The following is a 22246-nucleotide window of genomic DNA, read 5'->3' on the forward strand; positions in this document are numbered from 1 at the left end:
TTAACATTTCAGGTCAGTGACCCTTCTTCAGAACTGAAGAAACCAGTTCTGAAGAAGGGTCACTGACCTGAAACATTAACTCTACTTCTCTCTCCACAGATGCTGCCAGACCAGCTGAGTATTTCCAGAATTTCTTGTTTTCATTATAGCCTTAGTACTGAACTTGGGGAACACCACTGTCTACTATCCTCCAGTCTGAAAAATGACCATTTACTATGACTTGCTGTTTTCTGTCCTTAAGCCAATTTTTTATCCAATTGGACACTGACCCTCCTGTTCCATGAGCCTCAATTTTGTTAACCAGCCTTTTATGTGGTACTTTATCAAACATTTTCTTAAAATCCATACATACAGCATCTATCGCATTCCCTTCATCAACCTGCTTTGTTACTTCATCAGAAAATTCAATTAGATTAATCAAGCATGATCTGCCTTTTACAAATCCACGCTGGCCATCCTTAATTAACTCAAACCTCTCCCAGTGCTTGTTTATTTTTTCCATGACTATTGTTTCTAAAACCCTACCCACCACTGATGTTAAACTGGCCAACCTGTAGTTGCTAGGACTGTCGTTATACCCTTGAATGAGTGTCACGTTTGCCACTCTCCAATCCTGTGGCACCTCCCCATATCTAGGGAAGATTGGTAGATTATGGCAAGCCCTTCCGCTATCTCCACCTCAACTTCCTTTAGCAACCCTAAGCATAGCCAGCCTTTCTAGTACCTCTTCCCCCTCAATTTTTACCCCATTCATTGGCTCTACTCTCTCCACCTCAACTGATATTTTGTCAGATTCCTCTTAGAAACACGGATAAGAAGTACGGATTAAGTATTCTAGCCTTGTCCTGCGCTTCTAAGCATATATTACCTTCTTTGAACCTAATAGACCCCACTGCACCTCTTACCACTCACTTACTTCTTACATGCCAGTTGTACATTTTTGGGTTCCCTTTTTTGGTGACTGCCATTCTATTCTCATATTCTCTCTTCGCCAGTTTTATTTTCCTCTTCATCTCCCCTCTCAACTTATTGTATTTGGCCTGGTTCTCACTTGAAGAATTCACCTGAAATGCATCCTACACCTTTTTTTTGTTTCATCATAATCTCTATCTCCCTTGTCATCAATGGAGCCCTGTTTTTGGTTCCCTTACCTTTTCTACTTTGTTAGAATGTATCTAGCCTGTACCTGAAGCATCTCTTCCTTAAAGATAACCCGTTGTTGCATTACAGATTTTCCTGTCAGTCTTTGGTTCCATTTTGTCCTGGCTAGATCCCTTCACATCACATTGAATTTAGCCTCTTCCAATCTAGTCGTTCTACCTTATATTCTGCAGTATGAATCTAAACCTTATGATATGATGATCGTTTTTATCCAAGTGCTCCCCCACTTGGCCCACCTCATTTCCCAGCACCAGATCCAGCAATGCCTCCTATCTAGTTGGACTGAGAACATACTGAGCAAGGAAGTTCTCCAGAACACATTTCAGAAATCATCCCCCTCCTTTCCCTTTACTCTAACATTATCCAAATCGATATTTGGGTAATTAAAGTCCCCTAATATCACCACTCTATAGTTCTTGCAGATCTCTGTGATAATGCCCCACAGATTGGCTCCTCTATCACTCTCTCACTATTTGGAGGCCTATAGAATACCCCTATTAGCTGATTATACCCTTTTTGATTTGCAACTCTAACCAAATGGATTCTGTCCTTGCCCCTCAAGGACATCCCTGTTTCTTCCCTAATCAGAACTGTCTCCCAACCTCCCTTCTTTCCTTCTCTATATTTTCTGAACACTTTATATTGTATATAAAGTGCCTAGTCCTCACCATTTTTGGTGACCAATCTTCAATCTGTGCTAATATATGACCCCTCAATTCTACGAGCCCTACTTTTGTGCAATATCCTGAGAATCCAAACACACAACATCCACTACTTCCCCCTTATCCACCTTGCTAGTTACCACCTCAAAGAACTCTTAACAGATTTGTCAAACATTAATTCCCTTTCATAATCTGCGTTGACTCTGCCCAATCATATTATGATTTTCTACATACCTTATCACATCCTTAATAATAGATTCTAGCATTTTCCCTACCACTGAAGTTAGGCTAACCTATAATTTCCTTGTTTTCTCTCTCTCCCTCCTTTCATGTATAGCGGGGTTACCTATTCTACCTTCCAATCCATGGGGACCATTCTTGAATCCAGAGAATTCTGGAAGAACAAATCCAATGCATCCACTGGGCTGAATTTTATGATCCTGCCGCCCCTCACGGTGGTGGGTGCGCAAAATGACAGCGGTCCCATTTGCGACATGAGCGGCTGCGTGGTGGACAGCCATTTTGCATAATGGCAGTGGCTGTTCCGCCCCCTCCTCCAATCATGTGACGGGGTGGCAATGGAGGCACTGTTCACGGTTTCACCTGATGTTCCCCCTCATTCACACAAGAGCCCCTGCAGAGTTCCCCTGTTCATACATAAGCCCCTTGCAGAGATCCCCCCCATTCACATATAAGCCCCTTGCAGAGATCCCTCTCATTCACAATAAGCCCCTTGAAGAGTGCCCACTATTTACACATAGCGCCTTGGACAATCGGCATAGCGGCAATGGTCACTGTAAACCTCACTTCCCCTATGCCACTCTGGTTAGGTTACCTTCCCTTTCACGGCACCGAGGATTCTTACTCAGTGGCGCCAGCTTTTCAAAGTCTCAAAACTGAAGGCATGTGAGTGTCACACATCAGCCACAAAATTGAGAAACCTTTGGTGGATTGCAGTGAATTAGATTTAAATTTATTTAAAACAGCATTTCACACATTTAAATGACCATGCCATCGCTTCGCGACGTCAGTACTTCCCTGCCTCTGACAAAATTGACACAATGCAGTATGGTGCAGGTTTTATGGTGGAAAGCTCTGCAGAGATTCTCCACCTTCCCACGCCACTGAACCTTCCTCCGACAAGAGAACAAAATTCAGCCCACTATTTCTGTAGCCACCTCTTTTAAAACCCTAGGATGTACGCCATCAGGTCCAGGGGATTTGTTGCCTTTTAGTCACATTACATTCTCCAGTACTATTCCTTTACTAATACTAATTACCTTAAGTTCTTCACTCTCTCATTAGAACCTTGGTTCCACAATATTTCTGGAATGTTTTTTGCGTCATCTACCATGAAGACAGATGCAAAATATTTGTTTAACATCTCTGTCATTTCCTTATTCCCCATTACCGTTTGTCCTGTCTCAGCCTCTAAGGGATGCACATTTACTTTCACTATACTCTTCCTTTTTATATACTTGCAGAAGCTCTTACAATGTGTTTTTATATTTCTGGCTAGTTTACTGTCATTCTATTTTCTCTTTCTTTATCAACCTCTTGGTCCTCTTTTGCTGAATTCTAAAATCCTCCAAACTATCAGGCTCACTATTTTTGGAAACATTATGAGCCTCTTCTGTAATCTAAGACTATCTTTAACTTCTCTTGTTAGCCATGGTTGATCCACTTTTCCCCTGGGATTTTTATTTCTTAAGGGAATATGTATTAGTTGTGTATTATGAATTCATTCTTTAAATGCTTGCTGTTGTGTATCTAGTGTCATATCTTTCCATTTAGTTTCCCAATCTACCTTAGCCAACTCTTCCCTCATACCTACGTAGACTGCTTTATTCAGATTTAAGATCCCAGTTTCGGATTTAACTAAATCACTCGCAAACTCATAATAGTCATCATGTTATGATCATTCTTTCCCCAGAGACTCCTTTATTACAAGGTTATTAAATAACTCTGTCTCATTGCACAGTACTAAATCTAAAATAGCATGTTGCCTAAAATAAAAGCAAAATACTGCAGATGCTGGAAATCTGAAATAAAAACAGAAAGTGCTGGAAATATTCAGCAGGTCTGGCAGCATCTGTGGAGAGAGAAGCTCTGTGGAGAGAGAAGCAGAGTTAACGTTTCAGGTTTGTGACCTTTCATCAGAAAGATCACGGATCCCCTGCCCCACCCTCATCCCACCTGATTATATGCTGTTCCCTCCTCCAAACCCGCCGTGGGGAGAGCATAAAATTTCCTCCCATGTCTCTGTAATGGTTATTGGATTAAACTCATTTATTTCTATCTGTGCTATTAATTCATCTATTTTGTTGCAAATGCTTCATGCCTTCAGATATGATGCCTTTAGCTTCTGTTCTTTTTCCTGATGTCACTTTAGTCACTAATGTCCTATTACCTTTGTTAAGCTCTCTGTTCCTTCCTGACCCACTCTGTGTTTATTTTACCCAAATTGCTCTACAGCCTTGTCATTTCTCTTACTGTTTCTGAAGTTATCCTTTCCTGAATCCTTCCAGTTAGCCAGTCGAGATAACTACATATTGTTGTCAGCAGTTTTCAAATAAAAGCTGGTGGAACTGAGCTGTGTAGTGGGTTTGCATGCTGCTCATTTACTTCCGGAACCAGTGTTCAAATGCAGGCACAATGATTAGACAAGTTTCCTCTCTCTACTAGCTGTTAGAAAGTTGTTTGTGAAGTGAATGTAGGCAGTTTTAACCGACAAGAACACAGTACAAAACAGCCCTGTTGGTCCTAACATACTGTTCCTGTTCCTAAAAGAAAAAGAAATACTTGTTTTCATTCAGCACCAAATTGATAATCTTGTTCAGATAGGCCTCAAGGTAGCAGATGCAAAGTGTAAATGTTCACTCTGGTGTATTAGGAAGTGTTTTTTGCAATTCGAGTTTAGGCGTAAAGGGGCTTTAGCCTGCAGCTGACCTTGCTTTACCAGCCCATAAGTGCTTGGTGTGAACATTGGGAATACATAAAGTGGAAAAATGTTTCATTTCTCACTGACATCCTCACCTCCATCTGCACAAAAATGAAGGGAACAGTGGAGAAATGAAAGACAGAAACTGAAGTAGATAGAAGAAAATCATTGTTAAACTGTTGTAAATTATAAAATGGCTGGTCATCTTTCTGTCACAGATAGGCAGTTCTTTTCAGAACAATGAGAATAAATAAATAGCCTGCACCTAAATTGAGCTTCAATATAATCGGGATTTACAAAGTTGACTTGACGCTTAAGGAACATTAGTGTTCTCCTTCATAGGAAAATAAATGCAGTTTTTGCCTACAATTTTCACTCAAGCTGTCTCATACAGTGGAACAGCTTCACTGGCAGTGCCCTGACACCTCAACCCAATGGCCATACCTCGTGTTGGTAGGTTATTTGGCTGTGGAGGGCATCACAGCCTACCCCAATGCTGTCCTCAACAGACACCCATGGGTCACTAGTTAACTAATTAGGAGTGGAACACTTACTTTTTTTCTTCCATACCTCCTCCCCAGTCCAGGGATAGTGACGCCAGTTGCATTGCTCCTACCACTGTCCCAGCTGATATCTACTGACTTGGCAAGGACCACAGACTAAAGCTGGGGCCTTCCTGGCCAGTATAGCTCAGTATCACAACAGCCTGTCTATTTGCCTATTAAATCATGGGGATGCATCTATATTATTATTATGTTTCCAGGGTGACTATAATCCAATCCATGGTGGGAAATGGTCAGTAAGTAACTTGCGACTGTATCTGGAAAGCACACAGGGGAAGGATGTGACTGATAAGCTCTTCGATGACATTCACTGGATAGTCGTTCACTCGCTGAAAGCTGTGGCAGTAAGTAAATCAAGCAAAGGTTTCTTTCAAGGGAAGTGCTATTTCTTACCACATGTCTTTGTATTCAGGTGTAAGCCTCATGTTTTCCCCTTGCATCTGGACATATGCTGTGCAAAAAGCTGGAAAAAAAAAATCAGTGCTTCTTGGTAAAGGGAAAGTCACTTTGAGTAGGTATGCATGTGTTTATTGTTCGAGTACTGTGTTTGAAAGGTTCTTCTATATTGTTGACTTGAGATGGACATGCTCCAACAATGTCAAGGGAAAAAAACAGAGTGTGCTAAATGTGAATGTAGCTGCTGTCACCAGATAAATGCGAAGCAATATTTTTCTGAGTTGTTTTAAAATAAACTTAGTTCTAATCATTCTGAAAGCACACCATGCTGCATCACTACTGTTCCATGGTGATCCCTGTGGCTGATGTTGTGCAAGCATGTCCACTTTAATTCCTCAACAAATGCCAATGTTCTTAGATCTTTGAAGAAACCTCTCCAGAAACAGATTGTGTGCTAAATCATGACTTTGAAAAATCACCACAAATGACTTATTTTTAGTTGTCTCCTTTAAGAAAAACATCCTGCAAATGTTTTTTTAAATTTTGCCTTTACGATCACTTGCTCCATTTAGCAATGATACAAATTAAGAAGAGGTAGAAGATAAACCAGAGGAAAAACATCCGTTTGACACTTGCGAAAGTGACTAAAACTGACACACTTATTGAGGGGACTGATCGAGAGTAGAAAACTACTCCTCAACATCACTGGTGTGGATGGGCTGCAATGAGGAGTGTTGTTAGAAAGCATGCAAGTTTGACTAGTGTTTGCATTAACATCAAATCTAGCCAAGCTTGTTTTGAACTTCTGTTCCCAATGATATCTAGTAAAATAGATATGCAAGGACTCAAGTGAAGAAACTGCACATTAGATCAGAATTTCTTGGAGACTTGTGCCATTGTAATGGCACATCTACATCATAGGGCCCATTTTACAGCACAAAAGTCTCAGGAATTTGTGGTGCCACAAGGAGTGTTGGAAGTCACTTTTTTTTAAAGGATTGAGAATGCCATTTAACCCACAAGAGTAAAATTCAGTGTGTTTTGAGGGTTATAATCTGTTATTTATTATCTGCTTTTATATAAGATAGAAAATAAAAATACTCATGTTGCCTTTGCTCCTGCCTCAAATCAGTCTATTTAATTCCAAAATATGTTAGAGTGCAGTGCAAGATGGCAGAGATGTGGAACTCAGGAGCAAAATAAAGACTATGATTAGAAAGCATTGGCTTTAATAAAATGAGCATAAATCTTAACTTTTAAAGATCCAATATGCAGAATGTAATTTCTTTGTGTGGTATCTAAATTCATTGTGGAATTAATGTGCAATGTAAAGCCGCAGTGCTTCTGCTGGAACTGATGGCCAAATGATGACAAATGGGTATGTAAGGAAATAGTAAATTAGAGTGTTAAATAGCATTTTAGTAGGGAACAGTTTAAAAGGTGGAGGTTGTTAGAGGTTATGTAAAACAATTCAATAATAATTTGTGGCTGGGGGGAGGGGATAAAGCGAAGCAGATTTTCTGCTGTCACTTTGGGTCAGTTGCACTGTCGTTTCTAAGGCAGAAGGGTGTGGCTTCAAGCCCAATATGGACTTAAGAGCACACCCTAGCCCGATGCTTCACTGCAGTACTGAGGGAGTGCTGCTTTGTCGGAGATGCCGTTTTTCGGATAACATGTCAAACAACCTGCCTTTCCAGCGGCCATAAATGATCCCACAGTACTATGAAGATGCACAGGGAGTTCCTCTATATTCTTTACTTAACCAATGGCACTAAAACCAGATTTGCTGGTTGTGAGACTTTGCTGTGTGCAATTTGGTTGCTACATTTACTTACTTAGTAACAACAGTTACACTTGGGATGCCCTGTGTACATGATAAAGTGCCTTAAAAATGCTGGTTCTTTCTTTATCCTGCAAACTGTAACACTTGAGAGTTTTGATTACAAATACCTGAAAAAATATATTAGTACTGTTGAAATACAATGTGGTGCTATAATATGACATAAATCAGTATCCAACTTGTTTGTCTTTGTGGGCCACTTGAGTGGGCACTAAGAAACCTGAGGGGCCAGGTACAAGGTATAAATTCATAGTCTCATTAAATTATGTAAATCTCAGATTGCTGATACCAGCAGATCTTGCTGTTTTTAAGTTACAATTTATCCACTAATGAGGAAACAACGTTTTCTAAACCTCCATATCTGCAAAATTCAAATGGGGGGAAAAAACAGTAATTAAGGAATACTGTCTTAAGTGCAAACAGGACTGAGTTAAAGGCAGATTTGCCAGGGCTCAGGGACCACATGTGGCCCTAGAGCCTCAGGTTGGGTGTACCTGGTGGTTGTTTTTTTTATGTATGTGTGTTATATCCAGAACATACAGCTATAAGCTTTCCTTTTCTAGTAAAAGCATGTTGTTTTATAATATAGAAATGCTGCAATTCTGTGTAACTGTGTACTTTCCCATAAAAGCCTCTGGCTCTGTTAGCCGAGCCCATCATAAATCCCTGTTTTATGATGTCTCACAGCTCCCTTTTTGTTAGCTGATGAAGTGCTGAACAAGAAATAAAAGCTCGTCTGACCATAATAGTGGAAGTACAAACTCCAGTGCCTTCCCAAAAAGAAAAGCTTTAATGATAAAGAAAACTCTATGTATTATTATGTTCAAAGCTAGAATGCCCTCTCAGGGTTTGAATAATTGTTTTGCATTTAATTTTAACAATTTGGCTAACACCAAAATTGCAACACTTTTTTTAAAGTAATTTTCAGACTGAAACTTTCCTCATATGTGTGCAATGTTTTTGGAATTTTCACAGCCTGTAATGATTAATGATCGACACTGCTTTGAATGCTACGGTTATGACATCATCATCGATGACAAACTGAAGCCATGGCTCATTGAGGTAATGACCAGATGTTATTTCTAACTAAAAGATTCTTCTTAAAACAATTCTGCTCCTCAATTTTCTACTTATGTCTTCATGTGTTTGTCTGAATTCTAGGTGAATGCATCCCCTTCACTCTCTTCTACCACTGCCAATGACCGCATTCTGAAATATAATCTCATCAATGACACCTTAAACATTGTTGTACCAAATGGTGAGATGCCAGACTGCAAGTGGAACAGATGCCCACCAAAGGAAGCACTTGGACACTATGAACTCTTGTAAGGTTTTGGCCTTTAGCAGATTGCTATGCCTTCCTATTTTCCTGTTCTTCCTGCCTGCCATTTCAGCTAACAGCAGTGACTTAACGTTTGGTTCTGACAGTTCTCTAGTATTTCAGCCAGGGTGGCTATGATCCACATGAAATCCTAAATAGTGAAACGCCTCCATGGTTATATAACATCATACATGAATTTGTATTATAAATTTAATAATACTTACATTATCTAGCCAACCAGATTTTTTGGGGGGATTAATATGATCCTGGATGTTATCGTCCAACCCTGGCCTCACTTGATATCCACACAGTGACTTTATATTTAGGGTCAGTCTGTAACACCCATTGATTTTTTTTTAAATTTGGCTCCAACCATTAACCACAGACCAAAATCTTTTCACCATGTGGTAAATTTATCGTTTATTGAGTGATAAATCCAAAGCAATCCTGATCTCCATATATTATCCTTTTATTTCAAAACTATTTCATTTATTGTGTATACCCATTAGTACTATTGAGAAAGCATAACTTCCCATTTTTAAGTGTTTTCTCTGAACATTGTTGACAAAAATGATGTCCTCCCCTCCTCTGTAGCTGTGTCTAAGGACATAAGAATTCAAAGCATTATGTATTTCGTTTAATTTTTTTGCAAATGAAGTGCTCCACATCCACAACCTTATCCTGAATTAGTCCATTGGCATCCTGGGCCTGATTAAAAGCCTTGCTGTAGGTTGCTGATTTTTTAAAAATTCGTTTTTGTGGGATGTGGCCATTGCTGTCAGGCCAGCATTTATTGCCCATCCCTAATTGCCCTTGAACTGAGTGACTTCCTAGGCCATTTCAGAGGGCATTTAAGAGTCAAACACATTGCTGTGGGTCTGGAGTCACATGTAAGCCAGACTGAGTAAGGACAGCAGATTTCCTTCCCTAAAGGACATTAGATTCCACCTCACCAAGGTCGTGCCAGACAGTGACATATTCCATTTGGTTAATAGCTTGACTTTCATCTCCATGTTCCCAACTTAACCATCTCCCTGCTCCTCTCGCACATTTTTCTCCTTGGAGTACCTGACTCACTTTTACAGGTCTCTCCTTTGTTTCAAAGGTTTAATTGTCTATTGCCTTCTCAATCCCCTGACAACTTCATTGAAATCTCTGCCCTATTCTCTTCACAATGCTCCTCCAATGAGTGAAATCACAGAGGGCGAAGAGTCAATCATCATTTAAACTTCCCTTATTTCTTTCATCTGATTTCTGAAATCTCCTGTTCTCACTCAACCTCAACCCTGCACCTCAATTTCCCCATCATTGTTTATACCATTGCCCTGAGGCCTCTCCACCTCCATGGTTTCATCACTGTTGAGAGTATCTCTGACTGCTTTCGCGTCTCCCTCATTATCCACATCCCCAAATCCATCCAAATCCCTGTGCCATCACCCTTTCTTTATGGAGGTAGGGAGAAGACCAACGCCTCCAGCTCTCTCATCAGTACCATCTCTGTAATGCCCTACTCTCTCTCCTTTGTTCTTCAACCGATTATTCTATTGCCAACTTTGTCAATCTGCAAATGGCTACCTTATCCCCCACTAGATCCATTATAGTTTCCCACCTTTGCTGATCTCTGTAACACCCACCTTCAAAACTTTGAATCAAAGGGTTTCGGGCTTGAATACACTTGGCCTGCAACTGACTTGGTCGTGGACCCCTAACTCTGACAAGCATCTCAAGCATTATTGCCATTGTCCTTCTGCTAAACCATCCCACTGTTCCAGGAATACTGTGAAGGATAAAGTCAATCCCAGAATCCCAGTCACAAACTGCCTCCTTTGACCTCACTCCCGGCTCATCTATTACACCTTGGATACCTGATGGGAGGAGCTCATGGATTTGTTCTACAAAATTGTAATTCCTGACCCCATGCCCCCTCCCAGTTCAGCCTGATTTAATAATTAAGTCTGACTTCTGAGGTTACTTGTGTTTAAGTAAGGTTGAGCATAGTCTACTGATTATTATATTGCAGGTTACCAACATGTACATTTGGTCACTTGATATGCTCCTTAAAGATCAAATAGTTATGCCAGGGCATTTATAAGTTTCAGCTGCTTTGAAACAACATGTTACCATTAAGTCTAATTATTGAAACAGTAAAATGGTTAATCATAGAGGACCCAAAGCGACTTGAAGTGCAACTTGAACTAATGATTGAGCTCCGCTATCAATCATGAAGTAAATTTTTAGGTGATGGTCAACTGTGGCTCAGTCATCAGTTGTTCCCTCTGAGTCAGAAGGTTGTGGTTTAATGTTCCATTTTAGACGAGAGCACAAAAATCTAGGCTGACATTCCAGTGCAGTACTGGAGGATTGCTGCACTGTCAGTGATGCTGTCTTTCAGATGAGATCTTAATCCAAAGGCCAGTCTGCTCTTTCAGATGGATGTAAAAGATCCCATGATGCTATTTTGAAGAGCAGAGTTTTTCCTGGTATCCTTGCCAATATTTATCCCTTAATCAATATCACTAAAAACAGTTTATCTGATCATTATTATATTGCTGTTTGAGCTTGCTGTACGCTAACTGGCTGCTCCGTTTTCTACATTACAACACTGGAGTAGGGTAAAAAAAATGCTTCATTGGCTGTGAAGTGCTTTCAGAATTCCTGAGGTTCTAAAAGGTGTGATATAAATGTAACTCTCTTTAGCATGGCCATTAGGTGAACAAAGTTACTCCTGACAACGCAGCGGCCCACCGATATCATCAGAGCGTTCCAAGCTGCGCACATGCGCAAATGAGCTCCTGCTCTCAGAGAGATGCTGCACATGCGCAGCCTACCATCTCAGCCCTTGCCAGGACTAATTGGCACATGCGCAGGAATACAATCTCCGGCACCCTCGGATGCTCGCTCACTGCTTCCCCCACCATCCCCCACCACAGCTGCTAGATGTAGGCCACGCCGCTTCCCTCCTCTTGGCCACTCGCTCCTACGTCACCTCGTCGCCCTGTCACCCCTCATGGCCTCCCTTGCTTTTTCGGGTGGCGTGGTAAGGAATGATCAAACATGGGAGCGAGAGGCCGAGAGGAGGGAAGCGGTGCGGCCTGGAGCTAGCATCTGGAGGGGTGGGGAAGTGAGGAGCGAGCGGCCGGAGAGCGGGATGGTGCGGGGGGGGGGAGTGGGGAACGAGTAACCGGAGAGCAGGGTGGGGGGAGGAAGTGCGGAGCAAGTGGCCGGAGAGCAGGGCGGGGGTGGGGGTGGGGGTGGGGGGGGGGGGGGCGGAGGACACGAGGAGCGAGCAGCTGGAGAGTGGGGTTGGGGGGGCAGCGAGGAGCAGTATCAAACCAGATTTCTGTCTTTGTCAATAAAAATCAAAACAGTTGAGCGGGAGACATCCAAGAAATTATACAAATGAAGCAATGGCAGTACTGTCACCAATGTCCTTTAGGGAAGGAAATCTGCTGTCCTTAACCTGGTCTGGCCTACATGTGACTCCAGACCCACAGCAATGTGGTTTACCTCTACATGCCCTCTGAAATGGCCTAGCAAGCCACTCAGTTGTATCTAACCACCACGAAGTTAATAACAAGTAATGAAACTGGACGGACCACCCGGCATCGACCTAGGCACTAGAAACGACAACGGCAAACCCAGCCCTGTCGACCCTGCAAAGTCCTCCTGGGAGCTTGTGCCAAAGTTGGGAGAGCTGTCCCACAGACTAGTCAAGCAACAGCCTGACATAGTCATACTCACGGAATCATACCTGACAGACAATGTCCCAGACTCTGCCATCACCATCCCCGGGTATGCCCTGTCTCACCAGCAGGACAGACCCAGCAGAGGTGGCGGCACAGTGGTATACAGTAGGGAGGGAGTTGCCCTGGGAGTCCTCAACATCGACTCTGGACCCCATGAAGTCTCATGGCATTAGGTCAAACATGGACAAGGAAATCTCCTGCTGATTACCACCTACCGCCCTCCCTCAGCAGATGAGTCAGTACTCCTCCATGTTGAACACCACTTGGAGGAAGCACTGAGGGTGGCAAGGGCACAGAATGTACTCTGGGTGGGGGACTTCAATGTTCATCACCAAGAGTGGCTTGGTAGCACCACTACTGACCGAGCTGGCCAAGTCCTAAAGGACATATCTGCTAGACTAGGTATGCGGCAGGTGGTGAGGGAACCAACAAGAGGGGAAAACATACTTGACCTCGTCCTCACCAATCTGCCTGCTGCAGATGCATCTGTCCATGACAGTATTGGTAGGAGTGACCACCGGACAGTCATTGTGGAGACGAAGTCCCGCCTTCACATTGAGGATACCCTCCTTCGTGTTGTGTGGCACTACCACCATGCTAAATGGGATAGATTTCGAGCATATCTAGCAATGCATAACTGGGCATCCATGAGGTGCTGTGGTCCATCAGCAACAGCAGAATTGTACTCAACCACAATCTGTAACCTCATGGCCTGGCATATCCCCCACTCTACCATTACCATCAAGCCAGGAGACCAACCCTGGTTCAATGAAGAGTGTAGGAGGGCATGCCAGGAGCAGCACCAGGCATACCTCAAAATGAGGTGTCAACCTGGTGAAGCTACAACACAGGACTATCTGCGTGCCAAACTGCGTAAGCAGCATGCGATAGACAGAGCTAAGCGATCCCATAACCAATGGATCAGATCAAGGCTCTGCAGTCCTGCCACATCCAGTCGTGAATGGTAGTGGACAATTAAACAACTAATTGGAGGAGGTGACTCCACAAATATCCCCATCCTCAATGATGGGTGAGCCCAGCACATCAGTGCGAAAGATAAGGCTGAAGCATTTGCAACAATCTTCAGCCAGAAGTGCCAAGTTGATGATCCATCTCGGCATCCTCCTGAAGTCCCCAGCATCACAGATGCCTGACTTCAGCCAATTCGATTCACTCCGCGTGTTATTAAGAAACGACTGAAGGCAGTGGTTACTGCAAAGGCTATGGGTCCTGACAATGTTCCGGCAATAGTACTGAAGACCTGTGCTCCAGAACTTGCCGCGCCCCTAGCCAAGCTGTTCCAGTACAGCTACAACACTGGCATCTACCCTGCAATGTGGAAAATTGCCCAGGTATGTCCTGTACACAAAAAGCAGGATAAGTCCAACCCGGCCAATTGCCACCCCATCAGCCTACTCTCAATCAGTAAAGTGATAGAAGGTGTCATCAACAGTGCCATCAAGCGGCACTTGCTTAGCAAAAACCTGCTCAGTGATGCTCAGTTTGGGTTCCGCCAGGGCCACTCAGCTCCTGACCTCATTACAGCCTTGGTTCAAACATGGACAAAAGAGTTGAACTCAAGAGGTGAGGTAAGAGTGACTGTCCTTGACATCAAGGCAGCATTCGATGGAGTATGGCATCAAGGAGCCCTAGCAAAACTGAGGTCAATGGGAATCAGGGGGAAAACCCTCCGCTTGTTGGAGTCATACCTAGCGCAAAGGAAGATGGTTGTGGTTGTTGGAGGTCAATCATCTGAGCTCCAGGACATCACTGCAGGAGTTCCTCAGCATAGTGTCCAAGGCCCAACCATCTTCAGCTGCTTCATCAATGACCTTCCTTCAATCATAAGGTCAGAAGTGGGGATGTTCGCTGATGATTGCACAATGTTCAGCACCATTCGTGACTCCTCAGATACTGAAGCAGTCCGTGTAGAAATGCACCAAGACTTGGACAATATCCAGGCTTGGGCTGATAAGTGGCAAGTAACATTCGCGCCACACAAGTGCCAGGCAATAACCATCTCCAATAAGAGAGAATCTAACCATCTCCCCTTGACATTCAATGGCATTACCATCGCTGAATCCCCCACTATCAACATCCTAGGGGCTACCATTGACCAGAAACTGAACTGGAGTAGCCATATAAATACTGTGGCTACAAGAGCATTTCAGAGGCTAGGAATCCTGTGGCGAGTAACTCACCTCCTGACTCCCTAAAGCCTGTCCATCATCTACAAGGCACAAGTCAGGAGTGTGATGGAATACTCTCCACTTGCCTGGATGGGTGCAGCTCCAACAACACTCAAGAAGCTCGACACCATCCAGGACAAAGCAGCCCCCTTGAGTGGCACCCTATCTACTAACATTCACTCCCTCCACCACCGACGCACAGTGGCAGCAGTGTGTACCATCTACAAGATGCACTGCAGCAACACACCAAGGCTCCTTAGACAGCACCTTCCAAACCCGCAACCTCTACCAACTAGAAGGACAAGGGCAGCAAATGCATGGGTACACCACCACCTGCAAGTTCCCCTCCAAGTCACACACCATCCTGACTTGGAACTATATCGCCATTCCTTCACTGTCGCTGGGTCAAAATCCTGGAACTCCCTTCCTAACAGCACTGTGGGTGTACTTACCCCACATGGACTGCAGCGGTTCAAGAAGGCAGCTCACCACCACCTTCTCGAGGGCAATTAGGGATGGGCAATAAATGTTGGCCTAGCCAGTGACGCCCACATCCCATGAATGAATAAAAAAAAAGTAGGGAGCGGGGGACTGTTGAGGGTGGGATGGAGGCAGCAATGGCAACCTTTGAGGTGATTTTTGGGTTGAAGTTGTTTTTATGTGATAAATTGATCAGTGCCACCTTTAATCCTGGCAGCTGCCTAAATGTCGCAGACAGTGATGTTTCAGTGGAAGCAGCAGCATTTGCGCATGTGCTACTACTGCGCCACCTAATGGTTATGTTGTCAGCAAATGCAGCCTTAGTTGAAATACTTCTGTAGCAGTGGTACAGTCTATTTTGGGGTATTAGGGGATGGCGAGAGGGGAGAAAAGCATTGCATGACAAAAGCATAATATGCATCATTATTCTGATTTGGGGAGCTATTGATCTTAGCTGTGAACATATACACCAGAGAAAGGATGAGAAACAAAAATTGTGAATATTGTATCAGTCAATTGCAAAGGCGTTAATTTGTCCGTGGCTATGTCACAAAAGGTTTTATTTTTATACTGAAATCTTGGACTTCTGTGTGTTTAAAAAAAAACTGAAAAAAAAGGATGTTGCTCAGTGAAAGATACCTGCAAAAATAATTGGAATTCCAGCAAGTTTTTAAAGGAAGTTCAGAACAAAGAATTGAACTTTTTGGATGTTTTGAAAGGAAGTTAAACCTGTAAAAGGTCAGCAGTTTCAAGGAAATCCAGGGTTTGATCTTTCTTCACAGCAGCTTGAGTGACGAGGGGGAGACACTGTGTCTGAACATGTGACCATGTTCAGGAAGGTGCTTTTTGCACTTTGGACCCTGTAAAAAGCCTGTGAATTGGACGAAGAGCAGGCATTTGAAATCTTTGCTTGACTTGCCTGTAGCCAGAGAGAAAAGACCCAGAAAAGTGCTACCTCTCTCTCTCTAAAGGAAAGTTGCATCTCTTGAAAAGGAATTCTGCATTTGAAAGGTAGCAGATTCCTGTTGCTTCTGGCCTCTGAGGAATTTCTGCATCCAATGAGATTCCTGCTGCCTCCTGTGTTCTAAGAAAATTCTGAAATCTAAAGAATTCTTCTACTGCTAGACTGCTGCTTTATAACCCAAGCAGATCTGTTGCTACACCCCCGATGGAAGACCTATGTGATGCCTTCTGCAGTTAAATTGCCGTGAACACCTACCCATCACAGACTGTTCATCAACCACACCTGGAGAGACTTTGCCTGGCAACCGACTCTGGGACACCTCACCGTATCGAATAAATCCTGCCAGAACGTGAACCTCAATTATTTTTTATTATTCCTTCTATTCCTAAGAAGCAGTTATAATCCAAAACCCCCTTTTGAAAGTTAACCGTTTCTTTTTGAATGTATGTGTGTGTGCATGAGGATTAAGGGAATAAGGGGTTTTTCATGTATGCATTTATCTCATTAGTAGTTAAGGCCTATTATTTCTTTTCTAAGAAATAGTTAATGTCATTATTGTTTAAAGAAGTCCAGTTTGGTGTGCTTTATTCTGGGGGAAAAATACAGTGTTTAATTTGACTAGTCTTCAGTAGGTGGGAAACTTTATTTGATATGCTATTACCTATGGAGAGTGGGATTGAATTAACAGTGCATTACTTCCACCTTGGTCATAACAACTAGGTTATTTTATGATCTCAATGTCAACATGAGATATTTCATTAAATGTTTATCTGGGACACCTTTAGGCAATTGTAAAAAGTGTTATGACCGAGCTGGGAGGAGTGCACTGTCTTTTCCAGTTCCACTTCTCCATAGGTCACAGCATATATTTAAATGTTTACCCAGTTACCAATACGGTCAATCATATACTCTACCGATAATCCCAGAATAAAATTTACCAACCAGGTTTCTTTCATAAACAACAAAATTATCAGTTTATTGTAAAACAAGACATATCCAGTAAAGAAGCAAAGCATTGGTGGCACAGTGGTTAGCACCGCAGCCTCACAGCTCCAGGGACCCGGGTTCAATTCTGGGTATTGCCTGTGCGGAGTTTGCAAGTTCTCCCTGTGTCTGCGTGGGTTTTCGCCGGGTGCTCCGGTTTCCTCCCACCGCCAAAGACTTGCAGGTGATAGGTAAATTGGCCATTGTAAATTGCCCTTAGTGTAGGTAGGTGGTAGGGAATATGGGATTACTGCAGGGTTAGTATAAATGAGTGGTTCTTGGTCGGCACAGACTCGGTGGGCCGAAGGGCCTGTTTCAGTGCTGTATCTCTAAAAAAAAATAAACACACACAGATTGAAATATGAAAGTTCTCCTTTTTAAATACCCCACACACATTCACACATACACACACTGTTACACTGTTTAAAGACAAAAGAAAATAAATTCTCTCTGCAGAGGTCTTTTACAAAAAAATTATTTGGCCAAATACTTGTTAATTCTTGAAGAAAACTGATATGTTGTGTCCCAGAATGGCATACAGTCTGGCGTCCAAGAACACGTAGATGGGTCACTGGGATCTTTTCTGGAGCAGATTTTTTTCAGGCGGCGTCAAGGATTAATCCAGCAGGTTTTTCCATCTTCTCAGGAGAAATGCAGCATCAGGGGTTGTAGCTCTCACACACACTGAACTCTCAGGGCTTTTCAGAGAAGGAAGAGATGAGCTGGGTGTTTCTCTCTAGGCAGGCTGACCTCCAACTAACTCAAAATAGTATTTGAAAATTAAATCCACTCTCGAGCACCATAAATCTTGACGTGTCACTTCTCTTGTAAACATCTTCCCCAAGTCACCAAGGTTTCTGTTGTTTATTGAGCTTAAGGCTTGGGACTTCCAGTAAAGGTTGTTTTCAAACAAGACCTCTGTGACCCTTGTTTAAGAAAAAAACACATCCATGGAATCTTTTCAGTTTTAAACACAAGTTCTCAAAAAAAATGGAAGCACTTTCATAACAAAAGATTAAAGAATAGTTGACAAGGGCATTGTATGTTCGCACAGATGAGATCTATTTTACCAGCTTTTATAGATGATTAGTTGCATTATGTATCAAGTTGCAGTAGTAGTGAAATTTAAGTCAAAACTTGAATTGGTTGGAGAGTCAGGTGATGGTAGTTTTGGGTTCTTGCTGTGCTGCTTTTGTGGAACACACCTGCTCCACTATTTGAGAACCATTGTCTTGAATCATGATAATGTGCATTAAGGCTTGGATGGATGAGAATCTGCTATCTGAACAGCTTCCTGGCACCTCCAATGAATGGAAGAAGAAAAAGACCTATTTGCAGGTAAAGGTTCCACTTGACTAGAGTGGCATATTTAACTGTCAGTTCAAGAAATGCTTGCTGTCCAGAGTGCCCATAGGAAAATGCTGCTATCACCTGTTTCAGCTCTTGCTGTTTGAGCTAAACTTTGTGTGCAACGAAGCTTGTAGTCTGAATAGATTGTAATTATTACTGACCAAGTTTTATTTTAAAGTTAAAAAACAGCTTTCAGTTAGTTTTTGGCCTGAAGTATTTTGACCCTTTCTTTCCACAGATATGATGAAGAGCTAGCACAAAATGAGGGCGTGGAATGTGAGGGGAAGCCTCGTGTGGGGCCTTCTCTCAACAAAGGCAATCGATCGAAGGATACCAGAAAGCCTTTTTCAACTTGGAAATAAAATTTGTCTGATATTAAGTCTCAGAACAAGCGCCGAGCACTGGAGGCATGGTTCAAGTAGATACCAGTGTTCATTCTCCCACATACACATCGCACAAAGCCATTCCAATTACAGTATTAAACTTGTATAATATTTTCAAGGGCATTTCTAGACTAAATTGATGTGCACTGAATATAAATTGGTACGTGATAATTTTTGACCTGTATTATTATAGTATTGTAAACTCCTTTTGCTGAATTCAAGGGACCATCAGTTTGATTGACCTAGTAGAGACTGTGCAAAAAAATACCAAGTTATTGTTTGTCAAAAAGACTTGAGATGTATATTTACTAAAGATACCATTAAAATTACATTCATAACCTTCAAATGGTATAAACTGTAATTGCTTTAATGTATACGAAATAAAAGCCATTGGAAAGTGGTGGGGGGTGAGTGGGTTCTTTATGAAGCTGCAGGTTAATGCATGCCATTTAACTATGGATTTAACCACTTAATATACTGGCAGGTAGTGCCTGTTGACCAGGAACTTGCTCAAAATGTACTTATGAAAGTATCTCTGCTATTTTACTCGCTTTTGAAAGATTCCTAAGATACAGGTGCAAGTGTCACAATGTAATTAATGGTTTTGGCCTTTGACTCTTAGCTGCGTGCTGTTCTGACATCTATTGCAACATCTTTAAGCTGAAAAGGAATATGGTTTACAACAGAAGTGTGAACTGTTTATTTATTTATGTTTTATTTATTTTCAGCCAGATTGTACCTCATTAAATCTAAGTTGGTCAGTAATATTTTGTATACCTATCTATAACTTTCAATAGAGACCATTGAGTTACTGTATTAAATTGCATGATTTATGGGATTGCTTGTTTGTTTGTCATTACATTTCTCTGTTGAGTTTAATATATCTCTGCCATGTTTGTATTTTGCAAAATTCATTACATGCCAGCAAAGGAATCACTACATTTAAGTTATTCTCTCTTACCCCACCCCAGTAGTTTCAACATAAGCATTTTCACAAAGGTTAATGATCAGTAGTTGGGCTTTTTCTCCTCACGAATACAGAAATATTCAATTCAATTACAGCTCTGCTACCTAGCACTTCAGATGAGATTAGCTAGCTCAGCAGACCAGGGAATTAAACCTGTGAGCTTCTGCTCTATAAAGCTTTGTACCACGCTATGGTTCATTTAACCAAAGCTATTGGGGATGTCGGCTATTTTATTACACAAGATCAACATTTTGATTCAAACTAGGTAGGTCAATTAGGTCTGCTATTAGTCTGTGACCCCTGGTTCTGGACTCCCCAGCCATCGGGAACATCCTACCTCCATGGAGCCTGTCCAGTCCTGTTAGAATTTTATAGGTTTCTATGAGATCCCCTCTCATTCTTCTAAACACTAGTAAACATAGGCCTAGTGGACCCAATCTCTCCCCATAAGTCAATCCTGCCATCCCAGGAATCAGTGTAGTAAATCTTCTTTGCACTCCCTCCATGGCAAGAACATCCTTCCTCAGAGACCAAAATTGCACACAATATTCCAGATGTGGTCTCACCATGGCCCTGTATAACTGCAGTAAGACATTCTTGCTCCTGTACTCAAATCCTCTTGCGTTCGCCTTCTTAACTGCTTGCTGCACCTGAATGCTTGCTTTCAGCAACTGGTGTTCAAGGACACCCAGGTCTTGTTGCACCTCCCCCTTTCCCAATCTAGCACCAGTCAGATAATCTGCCTTTCTGTTTTTACAACCAAAGTGGATAACCTCACATTTATGCACATTATACTGCATCTGCCATGCATTTGCTCACTCACCTAACTTGTCCAAATTACAGTAGAGCTTCTTTGCATCCTCCTCACAGCTCACATTCCGCAACCCCCCCCCCCCCCCCACCCCCAACTTTGTGTCATCTGTAAACTTGGAAATGTTACATTTAGTTCCCTCACCCAAGTCATTTATATTATGAATAGCTGGGGCCCAAGCATTGATCCCTGCAGTACCCCACTAGTCACTGCCTGCCACCCGGAAAAAGACCAGTTTATTCCTAGTCTCTGTTTGCTGTCAACCAATTCTCAATCCATGCCAGTATATTACCCACAATCCCATGTGCTTTGATTTTACACACTAACCTCTTAGGTGGGACCTTATCAAAAGCCTTCTGAAAATCCAAATACACCACATCTGCTGGTTCTCCCTTATCTGTTCGACTAGTTACATGCTCAAAAAACTCTTAAGATTTGTTAAACATGATTTCCCTTTCGTAAACCTATGCTGACTTTGTCCGATCCTGTTTATGCTTTCCAGATGTTCTGCTAACACATCCTTTATAAAGGACTCTAGCATTTTCCCCACTACTGATGTAAGGCTCACTGGTCTGTAATTCCGTGTTTTCTCTCCCTCCTTTTTTAAATAGTGGGGTTACATTTGCCACCTTCCAATCTGTAGAAACTACTCCAAAGTCTATAGAATTTTGGATGACCACCAATGCATCCATTATTTCCAGGGGCATTTCCTTTAGTATTCTGGGATGTAGATTAGCAGGACCTGGGGATTTGTCAGCCTTTAATCCCATTAATTTCCCTTGCACTTTTTTTTTTACCAATACTGATTTCCTTCAGTTCCTCCATCTCATTAGACCCTTGGTTCCCTAACATTTCTGGCAGGTTCTTTGTGTCCTCCTTTGTAAAGATAGAACCAAAGTATGTGTTTAATTGGTCTGCCATTTCTTTGTTCCCCATTATAATTTCCCCCATTTCTGACTGCAAGGGACCTATATTTGTCTTCACTAATCTTTTTCTCTTCACATTTAAGGTTTTTTCCTTTCTCAGTTCCTTTTAAAATGTATTACTACTTCCCATTCACACATTTAACTGTATCTGCCAGTCTAAGATCAGTCCCTCAAATTCAGCAAATGTTGAATTGTTCCCTTAATTTTAATCTTGACACCAGAGCTTGGTATTCGGATGTCATTAAAAAGTGTAGCAGCATGAGTGATTGCTTTTATTCGCCCTGGAAAGGCCCTGGCACTTGTGTGGCACAAATGTTACTTACCACTTATCCGCCCAAGCCTGGATATTGTCAAGGTCTTGCTGCATTTCTACACGAACTGCTTCAGTATCTGAGTCGTTGCGAATGGTGCTGAATATTATGCAATCATCAGCGAACGTGCCCACCTCTGACCTTATGATTGAAGGAAGGTCATTTGATGAAGCAGCTGAAGATGGCTGGGCCTAGGACACTATCCTGAGGAACTCTTGCAGTGATGTCCTGGAGCTCCAACAACCACAACC

At 42.3% G+C, this 22246-nt stretch overlaps 1 protein-coding gene across 1 annotated transcript in view; it reads left to right on the plus strand.

Annotated features, from left to right (window-relative positions):
• Positions 1–19802, plus strand: part of LOC137384080 (polyglutamylase complex subunit TTLL1-like) — a 56263-nt gene extending 36461 nt beyond the window's left edge. Inside the window, exons 6-9 of the mRNA XM_068057659.1 lie at positions 5528–5671; positions 8539–8625; positions 8725–8888; positions 18836–19802. Of these exons, the coding sequence (XP_067913760.1) occupies positions 5528–5671; positions 8539–8625; positions 8725–8888; positions 18836–18959 (519 nt within the window). The 3' untranslated portion in view covers positions 18960–19802. The remainder of the gene's footprint in view (positions 1–5527; positions 5672–8538; positions 8626–8724; positions 8889–18835) is intronic.
• Positions 19803–22246: the final 2444 nt, after the last annotated feature.

This window comes from Heterodontus francisci, chromosome 25 (assembly GCF_036365525.1).
Source record: "Heterodontus francisci isolate sHetFra1 chromosome 25, sHetFra1.hap1, whole genome shotgun sequence".
In the NCBI taxonomy this organism is placed as follows: domain Eukaryota; kingdom Metazoa; phylum Chordata; class Chondrichthyes; order Heterodontiformes; family Heterodontidae; genus Heterodontus; species Heterodontus francisci.